The sequence below is a fragment of the Equus asinus genome, chromosome 21 (genome assembly GCF_041296235.1).
Source record: "Equus asinus isolate D_3611 breed Donkey chromosome 21, EquAss-T2T_v2, whole genome shotgun sequence".
Taxonomy (NCBI): Eukaryota; Metazoa; Chordata; class Mammalia; order Perissodactyla; family Equidae; genus Equus; species Equus asinus.
The window spans coordinates 29,111,733-29,133,344 of NC_091810.1; the positions used below are offsets into that span (position 1 = coordinate 29,111,733).

The 21,612-nt window shown below is 43.6% G+C and overlaps 1 protein-coding gene across 1 annotated transcript in view; it reads right to left on the minus strand.

The window, feature by feature from the left end:
* The window catches only part of GXYLT2 (glucoside xylosyltransferase 2), an 84,471-nt gene that overhangs the window by 58,732 nt on the left and 4,127 nt on the right, over window positions 1-21,612 (minus strand). The window contains exon 2 of the mRNA XM_044754885.2: window positions 3,555-3,747. Coding sequence (XP_044610820.2) covers window positions 3,555-3,747 — 193 coding nt within the window. The remainder of the gene's footprint in view (window positions 1-3,554; window positions 3,748-21,612) is intronic.

A 21,612-nucleotide genomic window follows, 5' to 3' on the forward strand; every position in this document is an offset into this window, starting at 1 on the left:
TGGTTCAGCCCCACAATGACACTCTGCAATAAGCAGAGTGAGAATCATTTGCCCCTTTTGTGTATCCACTAAAGTTTTTGCTTAGCTCTTGACACAGATGAAGAAACTGGCTCTTGGAGAAGTTCTGTGACTTATGTAAGAGCCAATGTTTTAAATCTAAACCCGCATCATAATCCCAGCATGGACAAGAAAGGGGTGACACCACATGCCCTGCCTAGCTTTTCACTCTCTAATATAATCTCTTCTGTTGGTTGAGTTTCACTGGTCTAACAAAGACCTGAGGAAATGAGCCATCAAAGGGGTAAAGTCATCAGGGCAATTCAAGCATCTGCAATGATCTTCCCATACGATTTAGCTCCTGATTTATGATGTCCCAATTACTGTGGCTCATAACAAATTACCCCAGAACTTAGTAGTATAAAATAACTGTTTATTATGCTCCTAGATTCCATGGATCAGGAATGCAGACAAGGCACACAAGGGACAGCTTGACTCTGCTCCATGATGTCTGGGCCTCAGCTGGAGGCCTTGAAGGCCAGAAGCTGGATCATTGAAGGCGCATTCACGCACATGTCTGGCCGTTGAGGCTAGCTCCTGTCTGTGTGGGCCTCTCCATGTGGTCTCTCCATAAGGGCTAGTTTGGGCTTCCTCACTGCATGTTGGCCGGGTTCCAGGGGCAGGAATCCCAAGAAAGAGCCAGACAGAAGCTGTATCCTTCCTATGACCTAGCCTCAGATGTCACAGGACATTTGGCACATTCTATTTTATATATACACACACATTACCCCAAAACTTAGCAGCTTAAAACCAAAAACATTTATTATCCCATATAGGTTCTTAGGGTCAGGAACGTGCGAGCTGGGTTGTTCTGGCTCAGGGCTTCTCATCAGGTTGCAGCCCAACTACTGGCTGGGGCCACAGTCATGTGCAGGCTTGCTGGGCTGGAGGGTCTGTCTCCAAGCTCACTCACCCGAGGGTCAGCAAGAGGCCTTTGCTCCTTCACACGCAGGCCTCTCCAAGGGCAGCTCTGACATGGCAGCTGGCTGCCCCCAGAGCAAGTGACCCACGAGAGAGAGAGAGGGAGAGAGCAATCAAGATGGAAGGTATAGCGCCTGTTCAAACCTCACCTCTGAAGGGACACAGCAGCATCTCTTCCCTATGTAATTGGTCACACAGAGCAACCCTGGGACAGTGTAGGAGGGAAGCACACAGGGTGTGCATAATAGGCCTTGGGGGCCCTGGGGGCCTCTTTGGAAAATACAATCTGCCACACATGTGTAGTTACACATACACATCTTCCTCCCCCTTCTCTTTTCTAAAAATTTTGTTCTGCTCCATCTTCATGCCCTAGCTTCTAGTATACTGTAGGTACTCAATAAGTACTTGTCAGATGGACATTGTACAAGACATTCCTAGCGTTTGTTCACAGTCAGTTTCCTCCATTCCAGCACAAAGAGTACTTCTCAGCCCCCTTGGAGTTGGGTGGGCCTTGTGACTGCTTCTGGACAGTTAAATGTCACCAGAAAAGACCTGGGTCACTGTGAAGGCGAGGGGTGAAAAGCCCAGTGGGGATCTGCGAGTCGCCAGTGTTCCAGCAGCTGCACAGACAGGCACGAATAGTCCGTCAACCTTGTTCCCAGACCTAAGTGGCTGTGGGGATGGAGACCCTGCCGCCCGCGTGAGACATGCAGAAAGTCTCTGAGCTTTTTGGGAGTAGTTAGTGCAGCCTGACTTAGCCTTCCCTGAGTACAGATATATCACCTCTTTTATCAATCCTGCTAGCCCCAAGTCGCAGATGGGGAAACTGAAGCTCAAACAGGTCACAAGACTTGGCGGAGATCACACAGCAAGTAAAAAGCGGAGCTGAGTTTTCTGTCTACTAGCTCGGGAGAGAGCATCACACAGGTTAAGTTCATGGAGGTCTGAGTCAGTAACCTTGAACTGACACCTGATGAGCGAGACACGAAAACTCTCTAAGTCTCAATGATCTCAGTTTGGGAAATAGAGACATGATTGTTACCATCTTCAAAGGGTTTAGGTAGGAATTAAATAAGAGTAAATCATAAATTGTAAGCCCTTAATAAAGGCTATTTTATTTATTTTTTTGGTGAGGAAGATTGGCCCTGAACTAACATCTGTGCCAATCTTCCTCTGTTTTGTAAGTGGGATGCCACCACAGAGTGGCTTGATGAGCAGTGTGTAGATCCACGCCCAGGATCAGAACCTGTGAACCCTGGGCTGCCGAAGCGGAGTGCACGAACTTAACCACTACACCACCCAGCTGGCCCCAATAAATGCTATTTTTTATTGCTATTATTATTATTATTGTCATTTCCCTTACACCTCAGCTTCAGAGCAGCTATCTATGTGTGTTTCAACCTGTTTCCTTTCCCTTTCACCTGACTCTGATCTTTTTCAAGGTATTTTCTAACCAATTTCAAAGCCCCAAGATCATTTGTTCCCCTGGCTTCTCTTGGTGAAGATGTCATGGTAACTTTTTTCTTTAGACAACATAACACATTTTCTAGCTTTCTGTCACTAGCCTTTCTCTGCCCAAAGTGCTTCTTGGGTGTTTCTCATCAGTGCAGCTAACCCGGTAGCAGGATGCGGCACTGTTCACTCAAGTTGGTAGATACACAACAAAACACGTTCTTGCTCTGCCAGCACTCAAGAACTTCTTGCAAGAGAAGAGTTACAAGGAAAATAAAGCTTGGTCTGCAAAGTCATGTAGATACCTGGACTGGGAGAAGAGGCATTTCCAAAGTGCTCCTTTGTCCTGGTACAAAAACGTTATCCGTTCCTCAGTATAGGAACAGTCGAATAAATGATGACCCAGACACATAATAATATACTATGCAGTCACCAAAAAGGATGAGGCAAGAGTGTATGAGTCCTGACCTGGAATGATGCTGATGCCATGGTTTTAAATGAGGAAAAGCAAGTTCCAGAACAACACAGAGAGAATACTCCTGATTTTGTAAACGAAGTACATTTTAATCTGGGTACATACATACGTGTGTTATACGTGTATATGTCTCTATACACAAATATACATATATACACACTCACACAGATACATAAACACACACACCTGTACGTGAAAAAAACATATGGAAGAATTGCTCAAAATTGTTAACTCTGATTGTTGCTTGGGTGGGACTGAAGGATAGCGAGGACATCCATCTTTTATTTTATAACATCTAGATTCTTTGAATTTATTTGAATGAACATATATCACTTGCCATTCAAAAACCATACATAAATAGATAAAAATAAGCTACCTGTTCCCCAAATGAGACAGTGTTGATAACACCAAGAGGGACTGAGCCCCAGTGCTTTAAGCGCATCATCTCATCTCATCCTCACAGTATCTCTACAAGGCAGATGCAACTAACCCTATTATAGACGAGAACAGTAAGGCTGGCTCAGGGTTCATGGACACACAGTAAAGTATGCAGCAAAATACACGATGCATTTCCCAAATGGCACACAATTCCCCAAATGCAGTCTGCGTGCCCTCAGCAAACCGTGTGCCATGATGTCCGCAAACTCACCTGCTTATCAAACTCGGGCTTCAGAGAGTCTTCAGTGAAGATGTGAAATTGCATCTTTCTGTGGCTAAAGAGAACAGCCGATTTGAGCATAACCAGCGTCTCCTCCAGGCGATTGCCACAGGCCACCACGGCCAGGTGCATCCAGAGCTCGGGGGGCAACACAGCTTGGAAACTCCTGGATTCCCCCGACCTCCTAGAAAGAAGAAAAACAAGTAAAAGCGATTACTAAACTCATCAAAAAAAAAAAAAAAAAAAACCCAGCTAGTGAATGGTTGGAACATTTCAAAACATGAACAGGCACAATCTGTTATATTTTATAAAGCGATAAGCATTTTGACAATTCTTCCTGCTTAGAGAAAAATACCATTTATTCCCATATTTATCCTGGCAAGAGCAGGATGAGTCACTGTTTGGCCTGCTATAGGTGTCTGAGGCTTTTTCTGCCAGCACTCAGCTGTCTAGTGCCTGCTGGCTGCCTACTGGTCCATGTTTGGAAATAGTATTGCTAAACTTCAACAGCTGACACCAGGGCTGTGGCGCTCCCACTCGCACGGGCCATGGAAATTAGATTTAAATGCAACTTGAACAAGAGGAGGGTGGGTCATGGCTTTCCCATGTGAAACGAGCAACATGATATTCCCATCATCTGGATGGTTTTAGGTTGCGGTGGAATGCATGACCACAGGACCAAAGGAAAATCACGCAAGTCCAGGAGGTGAGCAAAGAAAACAACATATGTGTCTCCATTAGATCTTGGGAGAGTCTCGGAGAAACAGGTGTTAATCCTGACCGTCTCGCTCAAGATTGCTGAGGTGGTAGGTATGAAATTCAGCTTCCAGTCTGAAATTCATATTAATGACAAACAGGCAGGAGAGGGGACAGGTTAAGCTGGAAATTACCAAGGTATCAAATACTGAGTCAACAGCTGAGAGGGGAATAGGGTCCAAGAGTCCAGAATCATCATCCAGCTATTTCCTCGTAATAAAAGATTTGTTCCAGACAAGGAGATGCAGCCAAGCCTCAAACACACCACTGAGAAGCATTTGCAGGCAAGTTGGAAGAAGCTGGCCTCGAAAAGGTGCCCTGAGACAAATGAAACTAATTTACTTGCACAAAAGATTTGGAGACCCGGGGATCTTGGACGTTGAATGCCACCTTCCTTCCAAAAACTTCGAGTTCAATCAGTGCGCTGCTCCATTGTTCACTGCTCTGTCGGATAAAGCCAGTCCTGCTCCAGATTTCTTTCACCAGGAGGAAAGCTGAAGATGTGGGTGGAGCACTTTGGATAGTTTTCCAGGCTGATTACTTAAGAGCATGCTTAGAGGAAGCACAGCCTCTTGGCTCAGCTAAGCCCAGAGGCAGAGAGTTACTCGGCTTTCACTTATTTTGGGGATCACAGGAAAAGACAGCAGAGATGTCCTAAAGATCTCCTGAAAGGGCCCACTTGTCTTCACCCCGCTGTGGCTACCTGCTACCTGAAGAGCCTACCATCTTCTCTCACCTCCATCACTGTGACAGCTCCCTAGGTGGTCCACCTGCCTCCAATCTTATCCGTAACCCCACCCTGTGACTTCTTATTGCTGCCAGAGTGATGTTCTTCCAAAAGGCAAATAGCATCATGTTATTCCCTGGATTAAAATCATGTAAGGGCTCCTGATTGCCCTCAAGATCAAGACCAAACTGCTGATCACAGCTCCTACTTACATCTCTTGCAGCTGCTCCCAGCACCCCTGGCCTGGGTGCACAGCCATTCATAATCATAGTCGTAATTACACTTATGTTCGTACTCTCCATCTCATCCCAGTCATGGGACCATGCTGGGTTGTCTCCAAGTCTTGGCACATGGATTGTCTCTTTCTCTCTCTTGGAAATGCTCTTCTCTGCTCTCTTTTTTTTGCTAACTCCAGCCCATTTATTAATCAACAAATCTATACTGAGTACCTACTATGTGCCAGGCACTGTTCTAGGTGTTGGGACAAGAGTAGTGAACAAAACAGACCAAGGTGCCTGTCCTTGCAGAAGTTACAGTCTAGAGGGGATAAGGAAAAGACAATGAAAGAAATAACAGTCAAAATAAATAGTAACTAAGTAACTTAGAAAGTTCTCCAATGCAAAGCACTTGAAAGAGGTGAGGGAGTGAGCCACGTGCATTTCTGAGTGAGGTGCATTCCAGGTGGAGGGCATGGTCAGAGCAAAGGCGCCGGATCAGGAGCGTGCCTGGTGAATTTGAGGACCCCTGCCTTCAGGACTCAGACGTCTTCTCCTCCTCAGCTCCAGGGGTGGTTTTTCATACTCGCTATTTTTAAAGCCAACTCTCAATTAACTTACACAAAAAGATGGGAAGAGGTGTCACAGTTAATGCTACAGTCACATTCAATTTAGAAAGCACCGTCAAAAGACTAGCCAAAATATGCTACAAAAGAGACTTAATGCCAACTCATTTGCTTAGAATTATGCTCAATATTTAGGAACGAGCGTATCACCCAAGAGTTCTAAAACAATAAATGCAGTAGCTTACAGATCTTTTCATTTTTTCTCAAATATTTATTGTACCAACCACCGTCCTGAGCACTTTTCACGGAGTTCATTAGCTATCACAAATATGAACCATTCCCCTGCACCCAAACAGAACAACTCTGCCTGGTCTAGCTTTACACATGGGGTTTCTACATGAAGAAAAAGTTTTCACCTTGGTAATCAAGGAAATACAAAGTCAAACAATAAAGAGTTTCCATTTTATTTTGACATTGGCAAAAATTCAGGAATAAAATAAAAATTGGATAAATAAAATAAAAATTGGATAAATAAAAAAAATAAAATAAAAATTGTCCTTACGAGTTTCTGAGCGGCTATGGAGACCACGGACAGCTCAGGCCCTGCTGGGGCGCTGTGAGTCAGCCCAGACACCTGGGAGAGCCTCTGGGCAACACCCAGCAGGAGTGAGAGGCACATACGCCCTCCACTCCGCCAGTTCTATTCCTACGTATATAACCCGAAGAAACTCTTGCACATTTGCACAAGACCCATGCAAGAATGTTCACAGCACCCCTGTTTATAACAGTGAAAAATTAGAAATAACCTTCCTGTCCATGCACAGGAGAATCATGAACATATTTGATATGTTTAAGTGCAATACTGCATAGCAGTGAAAATGAATAAGCTAGAATGTCATGTATCAACATAAGGTGAAAGAGGAAAAAAGCAATTTACAGAAGGATAGCAATAGAAGGATACCATTTAGATGAAGCTTAAAAATAAGCAAAACAGGGGCTGGCCCCGTGGCCGAGTGGTTGGGTTCGCGGGCTCCGCTGCCGGCGGCACAATGTTTCGTTGGTTGGAATCCTGGGCGCGGACATGACACTGCTCATCAGACCACGCTGAGGCAGCGTCCCACATGCCACAACTAGAAGGACCCACAACAAGGAATATACAACTATGTACTGGGGGGCTTTGGGGAGAAAAAGGAAAAAAAATAAAAAATCTTTAAATAAACACGGTGCAAAAAAATTAAAAAAAAAAAAAAGCAAAACAGGGCCAGCCCAGTGGTGCAGAGGTTAAGTTCACATGCTCCACTTCGACGGCCCAGGGTTTGACGGTTCGGATCCCAGGTGTAGACCAACACATTGCTGATCAAGTCATGCTGTGGCAGGCGTCCCACATATAAAGTAGAGGAAGATGGGCACGGATGTTAGCTAAGGGCCAGTTGTCCTCAGCAAAAAGAAGAGGATTGGCAGCAGATGTTAGCTCAGGGCTAATCTTCCTCAAAAAAAAGCAAAACACCATTGTATGTTCACAGACAAATGTAGTAAAAATAAATATGCATGAGGATGACAAATATCAAATGCAGGATGGTGATTATCTCTAGGGACTTAAATATTTATTTCTTAAGATGAGTGCAAGGCACACAGAAATCATTATGTTATTATCTGTATCTTCTGTGTGTGCCCAAACTATCTGACAAATACTTTTTTTTTTAATTAAAAAAGCTCGCACCCCTTGGCAGCACGGCAGGCCACCTCTCTCCTTTGCAGGCTTCTGTGATTTGGCACTGCACGGTACAAAAAGCAGGGGCTAGGGACTTCAATCTTCCTTGATGTCTGGCGACAGGTAATAAAAAAGACAAATAAAAGTCTCTCCTGGTGGTAGTTCAAGTATCCATGATTGGGATTTAACGAGACCTCCGCCGCCCCCACTCTATTACCGCTCACATTACATTAAAAATCTCAGGCTTCAGGTAATAAGCATTTGTGTTGTGCGGTCACGATGAGCAATCCAGTGTAAGGGCGCTGAAACAGTGTGCCTTTCACCAACTCCTATCAATGGCGCACTCAGCACCTCTCAGATGTCACTCGAGACTCAGCGAGGATCGGGGGAAGTCGAGTCTCTGAACCTATGACTTAACCCCTTGAATCACCAGGCTTTGGAGGTGAATGGGTGATGGGCAACTGCAGCACAGCTCTGACTGAGGGCCAGCTATGTTCTTATTCAGACTTTATAAAAAGGGACTGGAATGGCCGTTTGTCGTCCAGGATTTTCAAAGACCTATTGCTTCGGCGGGAGCTGATGGTAACCATCTTGGCCACCACACTGGTAGAGCCTGAATGGGAGTCAACGTAAAACAGTAGAAAGCAGAGCCAAAAAGTGGTGGACCAGATCACTGGTGGCATTATTTGAGCACCTGGATCCAAGTGTGCCTGACCCTAACCTTGGACAGTTCATTTACTAACCCAATAAATTGTCCTTTGCTTAAGTCAGTTTGAAAGAAACTTACAACTTAGCAATCAAAAAAGAGTCCTAACTAGGTCTTAAAAACGTGTTTCCAATCACCTTGGACTCACACCGCCTCTCTCATCTCTCCCCTTGAGTCATCCTTTGCATCGCCCATTGAGTCCATTCCTTCCCTGTTGCTCACTGTGAGGACCCTGATCCAAGTCCCCATCATTCCTTCAGTCTTGTAGCTGGAAGAGATACCAGATACCAGCTGGGACAGGGGATTCCCTACCTGGCTGCACGTCATAATCATCGGAGGAGTCTGTCAACATGCAAACTCCAGCTCACAGAGATTCCAATTCAGTGGGTCTCGGGTGAGGCCCTGGAGTTTCCATATTAACACACTTGTACTACAACTGCCCCCAGTTCAGCTACAGCCAGGAACTAACCATCTGAGCTGACCTCTCCCCTCACCTCTCTCTCCCAAACTCTTCCCCCATGCCCTCAGGAACACCGTGTATCCTCAGCCTTTTCTCAGAGTATTCTCTTCACCCGCCTTCCTGAAAACATGGCTGCCTTGTGAGGCCGCCACCTCCCAGAAGCCCCCCGAGTGGAGGGTGTTCTTCCTCCCCTGCCCCGGGAGCCTCGGGGCAGCAGATGGGGCTGGTGTCCTCCTTGCTCTTCCATGCCACAGCCAGACATGGAACACAGCTTCATAGCGGAGTCTGTGGGCGAAACCGGGCCCCCTTCTCCCTGTCCTCGTTGGCGTCATCTCTCCGCTTCATAGTCGCTCCTTTTCACTCTCTGAAGAGTTCAGCTCCTCGCTCACAGTATTCCTCCCCACCCCAGTTCCTGTCAGCACTCTTGGGGCCTTCAACTGCTATTTCGAAGATGCTTCTAGCGTCCTGGCCCTTCAGTTCTGTGCCCTCCACACCCATCACCTTTTCCTTCTTTCTACTTGAGACACCCAGTGCTGTGGACAGACTGGACCTTCACACACACTATGTCCTCTGTCTGGAATGTTCTTCCTAGTCTCTTTGCATAGCCTGTCCTATTTTGGACAGCAAAATGGCCTTCCTCGACTACCTCATGGAAGAAGCACCTTCCCTTTTATTCTGACATGGTCTTTATTTTCTTCCAAAAACAGCTTAGCTGGTGATTACATTTCTTTGATTATAATTTATATCAAGTATACAACATTATATACAATCAGCATGACAATGTAAATAACTAAAAATCTCTATCTTCAGAAAAAAAGGAATAAAACACACAATGTACCCTTTCAATTTTAAAAATATAAAACATTAAGTGTTGAAATAGTAAAGGTGATTTAAAAAATCTTGCCCCACAAAATATTTTTTCTGCATGTTACATTCTGGTCTTTATTCCATGGAATACATATTTTTACAGCTGCCCTAATAGTGTACATATAATTTTAGATTCAGCTTTTTCCATTTGATTCTTTTATTTTTCTTCTTGCTTTTTAAATCTTCATAGCCATCATTTTAACTGGCTATCTACTATTCCATCCAAACGCCATAGCTTATCATTATTTCCCTTTTTCAGTTGTTTCCAATTGCTGTCAGTTATTTAAAAAAAAAGTCTTGCACTAAACATGTGTAGGCCAATAGATGTTTTTCTTCTTTTGCATTATTTCTTTAAACTACATCCCTCAAAATGGAATTACTGGGTTAATAGCTATTATTCTATCAAGAATGTAGTAACTTTAACAGTTTCTCAAATTTACCCGAGTTCTCAGAAAACACCAGACCATGAGAAGAAAAACAAAAAACATCACAAGCACTATCCCGGCCACCTGAGTTACTTGTATAATGTAACCACAGAGCTGACTGCTGAAACCAGATGAAACAGGTTTGCACATGGCATCAGTGCCTCCACATTCCACGTGTTCCAAAGGGGTGATGCATAAGGGGTAGTTAGCATTTAGACACTGCCTCAAATAACATGGAGTCTCAGAGCGAGAAAGTTCTTCCATTTTCAGTTCTTTTTCAACAATGTTAATAAAGTCTCAGCTTGGTGCTAATATACATCTTGAACACTTTTATAATGTTGCTTAATTTTCTCTTTCAATTGAAAAGGCAGTGGACCTCAGATATAGAACTTCCAGCAGGCAAGAGTACCAAGTTAGAAATGAGTAACATTGCTTAGTTTTCCTAGTGTTTGATTTGACAATTATCTTCTACTTAGTGATGACAATTTATGGCAGTGATATAAATTTTCCTTTAAAAAAATATATATACTTAGAGGCTGACCCAGTGGCATAGTGGTTAATTTCACGCACTCCGCTTCAGTGGCCAGGGGTTCACAGGTTTGGATCCCGGGCGGGAACTTACACACTGTTCATCAAGCCATACTGTGGCAGCATCCCATATACGAAACAGGAAGATTGGCACAGACGTGAGCTCAGGGCCAATCTTCCTCACCAAAAGATAAATAAATAGATAAATAAGTAAATATACTTAGAATGTGGAGAAATTACGACCCTCAAACATTGCTAATGGGATAGTAGAATGGTGCAGCCACTCTGGAAAACAGTTCAACAGTTCCTCAAAATGTTAAATACAGAACAACCATAGGACCTAGCAATTCCACTCCCAGGAATATACATAAGAGAAATGAAAATATGTCCTCACAAAAGCTTGTACACAAATACTCATAGCAGCGTTATTCACAATGGCCAGAAAGTCCACCCCAATGTCCATCAGTTGATGAACAGATAAATAAAATGTAGTATCTCCATACAATGGAATATTATTTGACCATAGAAAAGGAAGCCCTGATACATCCTACTACACGGACGAACCACTAAATCAGTGACCTGTGAGCCTGGGGAAAATGCAAAAGACCACATGTTTCCTGATTCCATATATATGAAAAGTCCAGCATGGGAAAATTCATGGAGACATAAAACAGATTAGTGGTTACCAGGGGCTGGGAGAAGGGGCAAATGCCGAGCGACTGCCTAAGGAGTACAGGGTTTCTTTTTAGGGTGATGGGAATGTTCTGAAATCAGATAGCAGAGATGGCTGCACAACTCTGTGAATAAACTAAAAACCACCGCATTGTACTCCTTTAAAGGGTATTTGAATTATATTGCAATAAAGCTGTTACTAAATAAATGCACTTATGTTTATAACAAGGATAGATTTTTAAAAATTCTTTTAAAGTTAGCAATGGTAGTGTAGCCATATTATTACAATTTTGACACTGGGGTGAGAATGACTGACGTTTGGAAAATGCTGCCCCCCATTGTCCTGGCTCAAGCCTGCCTTGTACTCAAGGGAAAATGATACTCAGAACACCAGAGAAGGCTCAGAGGCAGAAGCAGCCTCGCCACCTCCCCGCTGCCCCAGACAAGGCTTCCCCTTAATCGCTTAAAAGTCCCAAGCATGTGACTTAATTAAACATCAATTTCTGGAGTGTATAAATAATGAAATACGACATTTATGTGTAGTGCTATTTACTTTGTAACCTATTACTGCAAAACACGCTGAATTATTAAAGCGAGTAATTGGTCTGCTCAGACCCTCTTTTCCACTGTCTCCTGCTCCCTCTCTTATCAGTGCTTCTCCTTAACTGACAAGCTAAATTAGCTCAGGCAGACTGATGCTGTGATACAGGCAGGCAGGGTAAGCTTGACGGAAAATCGCAGTTCTTTAAAATATAGCCTAAATCAGTGTTGTTGGTAACTAGTTTTAATACAGAAAGAAACAGAAATATTCGGGGGAAAATGGGAGATGAATTTTAAGAAGTTGAATACGCCCCTCTTAGGGCAAGAATAGATGAGCCGAATCCCCCTCCCCAGTGGAATCTTTCACAAGATGAAACCGTAGCCGTTTGAACATGGAGAAGGGCTGCAGACGAGGCCAGGGTGGCAGTTGAGGAAGTGGAAACACCTTGGTGCAGCCCGGAGAAGGAGCGTCTGGTGACGGCTAATTATATCCCCGTTAAGCACTGGCAGCAAGAGGCACTAAGAAAGTTCCCTGCAAACCACGGGTTTGGGATCACGTGAATCTTTTGACAAAAAATTTCCCCTTCGAAGCCGCGAGTAGAGCCTTCACTTAGAAACCCAGACATGACGCTAAGGACTGTGCTAACAGTTAAATCACTCTTAATGACCCATGGTTTGGAGTTAAATCAAGTATCATTACTCTTCCAGGATAGACAGAAAAGCTGACATGTGCCTTGAAGTCATGGTATTCGATGACTAGTGTCAATAGAATGCCAGAAAACTGCCATGGGGGGGTGCTTAATAAAATTATTTGATAAATGTATTCAATTATTAATAGCATGTATTTAGTTTGGATGATATTTGAAACATGGCTGTGTTCCTAAATAAAGTCTGGGTCGAATGCACAGTAGGTGTTCATTGCCTGGAGTTGGTAATTTTGCCTGTGTCTATGTGTGTGTGTCTGCCTTCAGCCATCACTGTACACACACGGATGCTTTATGATCAGTACATGGCAGAGCAAGGATTCAATCTCAGGGAGCTGGACTCAAGAGCTGGGCCTTTTAATCATCAGGTTATATTTGGGGCCACACACAAGTGAGTTAGAAAAGGAGCCCCCTCTGGACAGATGAAGCCTTTGTCTCTACTCAGGGCTCCTGGCTCAGGGATCCAAGTACGGTCTGGATCCAGCCCCTCCCTCACAGCCTTCCCCCGGTGTGACTCCCACGGTCAAGCAAACCGTCACCAACTCTACCTTCGTAATCCATCCATTCTCCCTTAGCCGAGGTTATACACAATTGTGTTTACAACTCTCCCTCCACAACTCGACGATGCTGCCCAGACTAATTCTCCTTTCATGTTTTCCCTTATGATTGTTCCTGACATGCCGGAGATTCCATTTCTCCGTCTCCCTCTTCTTCTCAAATTAAGGTGTTATTGAAACTTTAAAATATGAACCAGCAGTGCTAGGTTGAAATAAATGGCTGGTGACAAACGAGGGAGAAGAATGAGGAGCACAGATGCTGAGAATGGGCACTTTCATCTCCCATCCTGAAAAAGAGTGTGAAGGACTAACCCACCTAGAAGGAGGAAAGGTGGTCGCCCCAACTAATTTCCACCCTCCTACGCCTTAGGCCAATAAGGGATTTTTAATTTTTATGACAATTGATATACCTTAACTTGTTTTACAAGTTACACAAGTAATGCATATATTTATCATGGAAAAAATTTAAAATACAGACAAGCAACAGGGTGGCACCCATAATTCCAATTCCGTAACCAGTGTTAATACTTCGGTATACCGTCTTCCAGAATTACACCCAATATATGTGCACGTGCATACATAAATATATAATATAAATGAACAAAAATTTTTAAAAAATGGGATAATTTTAATATTTTTTCCCTTACAAATATAAACCATCTTCAAATTACAAAGAGATTTTTGTCAGAGGGGTCTTCTTCAAAGGGATTCTAGAAAGCAATCAAATAGTTCAAATTTCAAGATTTGTTCTCAAGTACAGCGGAGTAGTAAGCAGTTTGCCTCTAGAAGTACATGGACCTGGCTTCAAATTCTAGGTCTGCCACTTGGCTGTTCCATTTTGGAAAATGCTTTAACCACCTCTAACCCTCAGTTTCCCCATCTGTAAAATGGGCATATTGATTACAGTGGACATCTGCTTTTGGTTTCTTACTAGCATCCACTGCCAGGAGTTTCTGGTAAGAGGACCCAGTTTTCTTTTGGAGAAACCACTCCTCTTCCATTCTCAGTCTGTAAGGGCCTGACTTTTCCTCCCCCCAGGGGTGGTCATCAGTGATTGGATGTGCACGTGATCCATGTCAGGTCAATCAACGCAGCTCTGGGACCCTTGCTGGCTGAAGTTTTTCCCTTCAGGGTCACTAAAGGAGGAGGACACAAGCCCAGACCCACTGGAAGCATCACATGGAGAAACGTCCCTGAGAGTGTGGCCCCCACAGACAGAAACAGAGCTAAAAGATGAAGGCAAGATGGTTAGAGATCCTGGATACACCTGTGACTGCAGCTTGATCTCTTTTGCACTTTACAGTTTTATGAGCCAGTAAATCCCCTTTGCTGATTAAGCGATATAAGCTGATGAGCTAGGATTCCACCACTGGCAACTGAAGGAGTTCTGACCTATCCCATAATAGCACCTAACTCTTAGGTTCTGAAGACTAAAGGAATTAACATGGTGAAGGGCTGCACACAGTACCTGGCATAGTTCAAGCTGTCATTAAATATTAGCTGTTACCATCATCATTATTATTAAATATTAACTTGCAAGGCATCAGAAGCCTTCATTTTTCTGTAAATATTTTATATCCATGCCAAAAACAGGCTAGGGAAAGCAGCAAAAATCTTGTTATTTTAAATGTCAATATTTTATCTTATTGTAAACCAGCTTTGAAGTTTTTGTACACTTTTTAAACTTTTCAGACATTAACACCAGTTTCCATTAACTCATTCCCCCTGAGGGATAAAATCTGATACTTGAACTCTAAGGCTTGTTTTTGGGGGGCGAGTGGTCAGACAACTGGGGTCTTTGTAATTCTCACAAAACTGGGAGGAGGAAAATGCAGAGCAAGGGCTCAGCCCGACCAGAAATGTAGGCCTTTGAAGAGCAGTGTCTGCAGACAAAATTCTGCATTTCGGTTCCTTGAGAATATCTGCTAATTCCTGTGACCTCTTCACTCAACTGCTTTTCTAAGCTGGGAAACAACAGCTCTCCACCCTTGAGTAGAGATCAAAACTATCGATAGCCAGAATTCCAGGTCGGAATCCCTCCAGAACAATAGCCCAACTCGACAAGAGGCAGGGGAGAGGTCCGCTCATCTACTCCTTCACCTTTTACCAAGGACCAGGAGACTCGGGGGGGGGGGGGGGGGGTACGGGGTATCGTTTATTGTGTATGGAAACTGAGTCTCAATTTCCTTGAGTCACAACCCAAGAGAAGCCTGCCTGAATCGGCATCTTCACCCGGGCTAACATTTGCTGAGAGTTTCTTGTGTGGCACATACCGTGCCAGCATTTTACCTGCGTTATTTCACTTCATCGCTGAACTTACCAGAAAGCCAAGATCTGCTGAGGAGGCCTGACTTATTCAAAGCCACACAGCTAGTTAGCTGGGTCTAGTTATAACTCAGTCCCTAATTAATAAAGCAACAATGGACAATAAGAGTATGCAGAACAGGGGCCGGCCCCGTGGCCAAGCAGTTAAGTTCGCGCACTCCACTTTGGTGGCCCAGGGTTTCGCCAGTTCAGATCCTGGGCACGGACATGGCACCACTCATCAGCTCACGGTGAGGCGGCGTCCCACATGCCACAACTAGAAGGACTCACAACTAGAATATACAACTATATACTGGGGGGATCTGGGGAGAAAAAAGCAGAAAAAAAAAAAGATTGGCAACAGTTGTTAGCTCAGGTGCCAATCTTTAAAAAAAAAAAAAAAAGTATGCAGAACAGCGAATCAGTTGTTGAATGACCGCCATGAGCTAGCCCTGGGCTAGGTGCTTTATGCGCCTTACAACAGTAGTCCCCCCTTATCCGCGGTTTCCCTTTCTGCGGTGTCAGACCACAGACATTGTCTGTGCCTGACATCCAACCATTGACATCATCATGGCTCAATGATCCTCCATCTGACACATCGTCAGAAGGTCAACAGTAGCACTACAATCACAATGCCTACATCATTCATCTCACTTCATCTCATCATGTAGGCACCGCATCATCTCACATCATCACAAGAAGAAGAGTGAGTACGGTACAGTTAGATATTTTGAGAGAGAGGGACCACATTCACATAACTTTTATTATAGTATATTATTAAATTACTCTATTTTACTATTAGTTATGGTCATCAATCTCTTACTGTGCCTAAGTTATCAATTAAATTTTATCAGAGGTATGTATGTATATGAAAAAAACACAGTCTATATAGGGTTCGGTACTACCCGTGGTTTCAGGCATCCACTGGGGGTCTTGGAAGGCATCCCCTGCAGATAAGGGGGATTAATGTATTATTTTAGCTCTTTGGAGCTCAGTTTTCTCTCCCATAAAAGGGAATCATATTTTTTTAGGTTATGAGTTCTCTATTGTCTCTTACTTATGTAAAGCTCAGATTCTAAATTGTACCATGATGAATTTTTACTAGAAGATTAGTCTTTTGTGTTGCTAAAAGAGGTTGAGGGAAGGGGGCCATGAGCAGGCACCAAAACATCACCTTCAAATATATCCAAGTCACTCTGCTAGCCCAAAATCACGGACACCCAATAAAGGCACAAGTCAAGAAACTCTTCTTCCCAGGGGCAGTTTTCAGAATTTTATAATCTGAAATAAATCAAGTGCTGGAGAAGATTTGGAGAGAAATGTAAAATGAATTCCATCTGCACCAAAGTCTCTTATTTTCTTATTTATTTATGTATTTATGTATTTATTTTTTGAGGAAGATTAGCCCTGAGCTAACTACTGCCAATCCTCCTCTTTTTGTTGAGGAAGACTGGCCCTGAGCTAACATCCATGCCTATCTTCCTCTGCTTTATACGTGGGACACCTACCACAGCATGGCTTTTGTTAAGCAGTGCCATGTCTGCACCTGGGATCCGAACCAGCAAACCCTGGGCCACCGAGAAGCAGAATGTGTGCACTTAACTGCTGAGCCACCGGGCTGGCCCCTCTTATTTTCTTTTTAAAAAAAATATTTTAGGGGCATGCCTGGTGGCACAGTAATTAAGTTTGTTTGCTCCACTTAAAAGTGGCCTGGGGTTCACAGGTTCGGATCCCAGGTGTGGACCTACACACTGCTCCAAGCCATGCTGTGGTGGCATCCCACATACAAAATAGAGGAAGACTGGCAACAGATGTTAGCTCAGGGCCAATCTTTCTCATTAAAAAAAAAATATATATATATATATATATATATACATATTTTTTAAAAGGTGGTAAAATATATATATATAACATAAAATTTTGTCTCATTTTTCTTACAGTGAAATTATAAGATGAAGAGCAGCAGTCCCAAGGAAAACAAATCTGCTTTCAAATATTCTTCCAAAGGATCTCACCTGTGAGGTGGTAGGGGCATTAAGTGTCCATATGGCCCCTATTTACTGAACTTAGCAAAGACACTAAAAGCAGGTGCTACATATTTAAATTAATTGGGACTCTGGTGGTGAGTGACAGAAACTCAATTTATGGAATCTAGGAAAGGGACGGAACAGCACAGCCAGCAAAGGACGGAAGCTAGCCTTGAGGACAATGTTAAGACCCACTCCCCAGCCCAGTCACTCTACATTGCTCTGCACGGCTTCTCATCTCTTGTTATCATCTTGGGCTCTTGTACTCTTGATGAGGACCAGCTTTCTCCACATGGCAGAAACACGGCTGCCAGTTCCTGAGTCTCATATCTTATAGCTTCAGCCACTCAAAAGAGTTTGCCCTTGTACTGTCTCTGATGGCAATTTATAAAATCCCCAAGAAAGGTTCTAATTTGGCCCAGGAACCTACCCCTGAGTCACCCGCCACCTGGGACAAGGTCAAGTGCACAAAACAGCTGCTCCAGGGTGTGATGGACATTCGTTTCTTATGTGCACCCTGCAACCGTTCCTTTCTCTCCCTCAATAGCACTGGAGTTTTGATTTAAAGAACCATCTGGTCCAGTTAAGGTGATTTGGGGTGCAAATAACAAAAACTTCAACTCCAACGCATGTAACAAGAGGGCCCAAGATAGGGCAGGCCTCAGTATATGTTGATTCTGGGGCTCAGTACCGTCCTCAAGAACCCATATTCTCCTTCTTTCTCTACTGCCCATAGAGGTGGGTTCATCTCAAAGCTGGTTCTCTAAGGCTCATGGTGGTAACTGGGACTATTTATTTCCTTGTTCATGTCCAGAAGACGGAGGCTTTTGTCCAATAATGTAAAATAAGTCCTTCCTTTCTAGCTAACTGGGCCAGCTTGGGTCATGTAATACCTGTGGACCAATCACTGTTGCCAGAGAAATGAATGTATTGAATGTTTTAGTCCCGGATGCACAAAGGTTACACTATGAAAGGGATGAGATTGTCATGGCTGGCTGAGACCATCTCCTAGAGGTGCAGTCCACTCACAAATTGGGGGTGTGGTGGGGGAATAGAGGTCAGGAGCCAACATAACACCTACCACATCACCCTCCCCATGGTGCTTTGGGTGGTCTTGGCCTCATCCCTAACTCAAGTGCCCACTCCCTCCTCCATTTTTGTTGTTAGTGCCATCAAGTTGATTCCAACTCCTAGCAACCCCGTGGACAGCAGAGTAGAACTCTGCCTGGTCTTTTTGTGCCATTTGTTCGCTTTCTGGCACTACATCAGACAATGTTCTGCTGTATTCACAGAGTTTTCATGGCCAATGTTTTCAGAACTGGGTGGTTAGGTCCTTCTTCCTAGTCTGCCTTAGTCTGGAAGCTCTCCTGAAACCTGTCCACCATGGGTGACCCAGCTGGTATTTGAAATACCAGTGGCATAGCTTTCAGCATCACAGCAACATGCAGCCTCCACAGTATGATAACAACAGATGGGCGGTGTGGTTCCCCAACCAGGAAATGAACCTGGGCCATGGTGGGTGAGGATGCTGAATCTTAACCACTAGACCACCAGGGTTGGCTGCTCCCTCCTCCATAGTCTAGGCATTTAAACCAGCAAAAGTCAATGAGATGGGAGAAAACTTTTGCTGAGGCTTCTGGGAAATAAAAACATTCCCTCTCCCAGATAAGCAAGGGAAAGAAGATAGAGTGATCCATGTGGTAGTGGATTAGAGTTGGAGATATCAGTATAAACTCATGTTTATACTGATATTAACATAGCTAGAGATGGTCACATATGGAAATATTTATAGATTATATGTACATACACAGGTTAGTATACGCACATATACGTTTTGCTCTGTCAGATTTAAGGGCTAAAAGAAATGATACCCCAGTATCAATGAGCATGCCTAGTGCCCAAATCTTGATTTCTAATACCATTTTCCAATAAGAGGAATCAGGGCTCCTTACAGAAATGGCTGATTCTAGGACTGGAGCAGGAAATATACAAGACAAGCCTGGAGCATCCTGTAGTGCCAGAGAGTAAGGAAGCGCTCAAAAAAACCAAAAATGAAAACAAAATATAAAAACACATTAACGGGGGTATGTCAAAGGAGCACAGAAGCCAACTGAAAGAACTCCCAATGACCAAAACTGAAAGAATTTCAGCGACAAAATAAAGTCATATTGGATTGTAACTCAAAGTATAAAGTAAGTATATATGGGTCTGTACTGAAATAATGACTGAATAAATTAATAAATGGAGAAGACGCAAATCTCCCATGCAGAAGAATTCCAAATAATCTATATACCTACTCCACCCTGTGGGCTGTGCACAGTGACTTCCCTCTAACATTTATAGTATGGAGAGGCGGAAAAAGAGTAAGTTTACAGTGGAGAAGCCTGACCAACACTACCTCAGCCAGGTGACGAAGGCCAATATTAGCTGTCACATCTCATGTTGATAGTACAGACACTTGCTATGATGTGATGAAACTGGCGTTTACCTCCACGGTTTTCCTCCAGTAATCCATAACCCCAGTACCATTGTGAGTAAAATATCAAACACATTCCAACGGGGGGGCATCCTACAAAATATCTGACCAGTGCTCTTCAAAACTCTCACGGTCATCAAAAACAAGCAAAGTTTGAGAAACTGCCACAGTCAAGAGGAGCCTAAGGAGACTTGACAACTGAATGTAACATGGTGTCCTGGATGGGACCCCGGAACAGAAAAAGGACATTAGGTTAAAACGAAGGAAACCTAAATAAACTAAACATTAGTAATAACATGTAAGTTCATTAATTGTAACATATTATCATACCAGAGTATGATTTTAATAATAGAGGAAATTGGGTACAGGGTATAGGGAAACTCTCTGTACTACTGGCTCAATTTATCTATAAATCTCAAACTGCTCTAAAAATTAAAATCTATTAAAAAGTTTAAAAAATTCACTCTCTTTTAAAGATGTCACTATTAAAGATCCTTACTATTCTCCTAAAGGGTATGAGGATTGTTTTGAATACTATTAAGTTATATGGAATTTAATAATATAAGTCTTAGCATAGTGCTGGCACGAGGTGGGTGCTGCATTCACTCATTAGTTCATGTGACAAATATTTATTGAATACCTACTATGAGATCATCCTGTTCCAGGTGCCAGCAATACAATGATTAGGACATGAAGTGTACATGAGGGAAGGGAAGCAAAGAAAATATAATGTTCATATAATGATGAGTGCTATTAAAATAAATAAACAGGATAAGAGGGTAGAGAATGACGAGGAGGGTTCTGTTTTTCTAGGGCAGCTGGGAAGACCCCTCTGAGGAGAAAACCTATAAGCATAGACCGGAAAGAAGTGAGGGAGCTAGCCATGCAAGGATGGGAGCAAAGAACATTCCAGCACAGGGAACAAGTGAAAAGTGCCGAGGTAGGGATGAGCTCAGTGTATTTGAAGGCCAGTGTGGCTGAAGCCGAGTGAGTGAAGTGGGAGTGGCAGGTGATGAGGTCGGGGAGCTAAACAGGGTTGAGATCAGGCAAGGGCTTGAAGGCCACACTAAGAAACTGAATTTTATTCTCAGTGGGATGGGAAGTCTGTCACTGTAGGGCTTTACCCAGCAAAGGGACCAGATGTAGTCTACATAAAGATTATTCCAGCAGCTGTGTGGAAAACTGACTGTAGGGGGCGCTAGAGTGGAAACATGCAAACCAGAGAGTAGGCTACTGCAGTGGTAAAAACACGGTGTTTAGGAGCTCAGTGGTAACCATGGAAGTGGCAGAAATGGTGGGAGTGGGCATATATTCTGACATAGAACCAATAGGGCTTACTGATCAAGTATGTGCAGAGGGGAAAAGAGGGACTCACGGACCAATCAACAAAAATTAGTGTGAATAGAATCAAGACTCGCAGGACACAATATCATAGATGGTACCCAAGACCTAGAGACCTTTAATGTGCTCTGAGGCCACCAGCTAATTATAGGAGGGCTATAGATTTGGCATTTTGCTACATAACATCATCCCTCTGTAGTGAGAACTTTATCCAGGCTGGAACCCTCTGAGAAGACTTATCTCAGAGACTAAAGGGAACTGCAGGAAATGGTGTCTCTTGAGGCAGAAGTAGGCACATTTCTTCTCCTTGGGGTCCCTGGGAAGGCTGCCAAGTGTAACATGTTTCTGTACTGCCTCCACTTCCCCCTCCAAAATTCTGGGAGGGCAGGAACTCCATTCAGCACTGCAGAGAAAGTGCCTGGCCTGGAATATATGTGCAATAAACATGTGCTGAACGACTGTGGAAC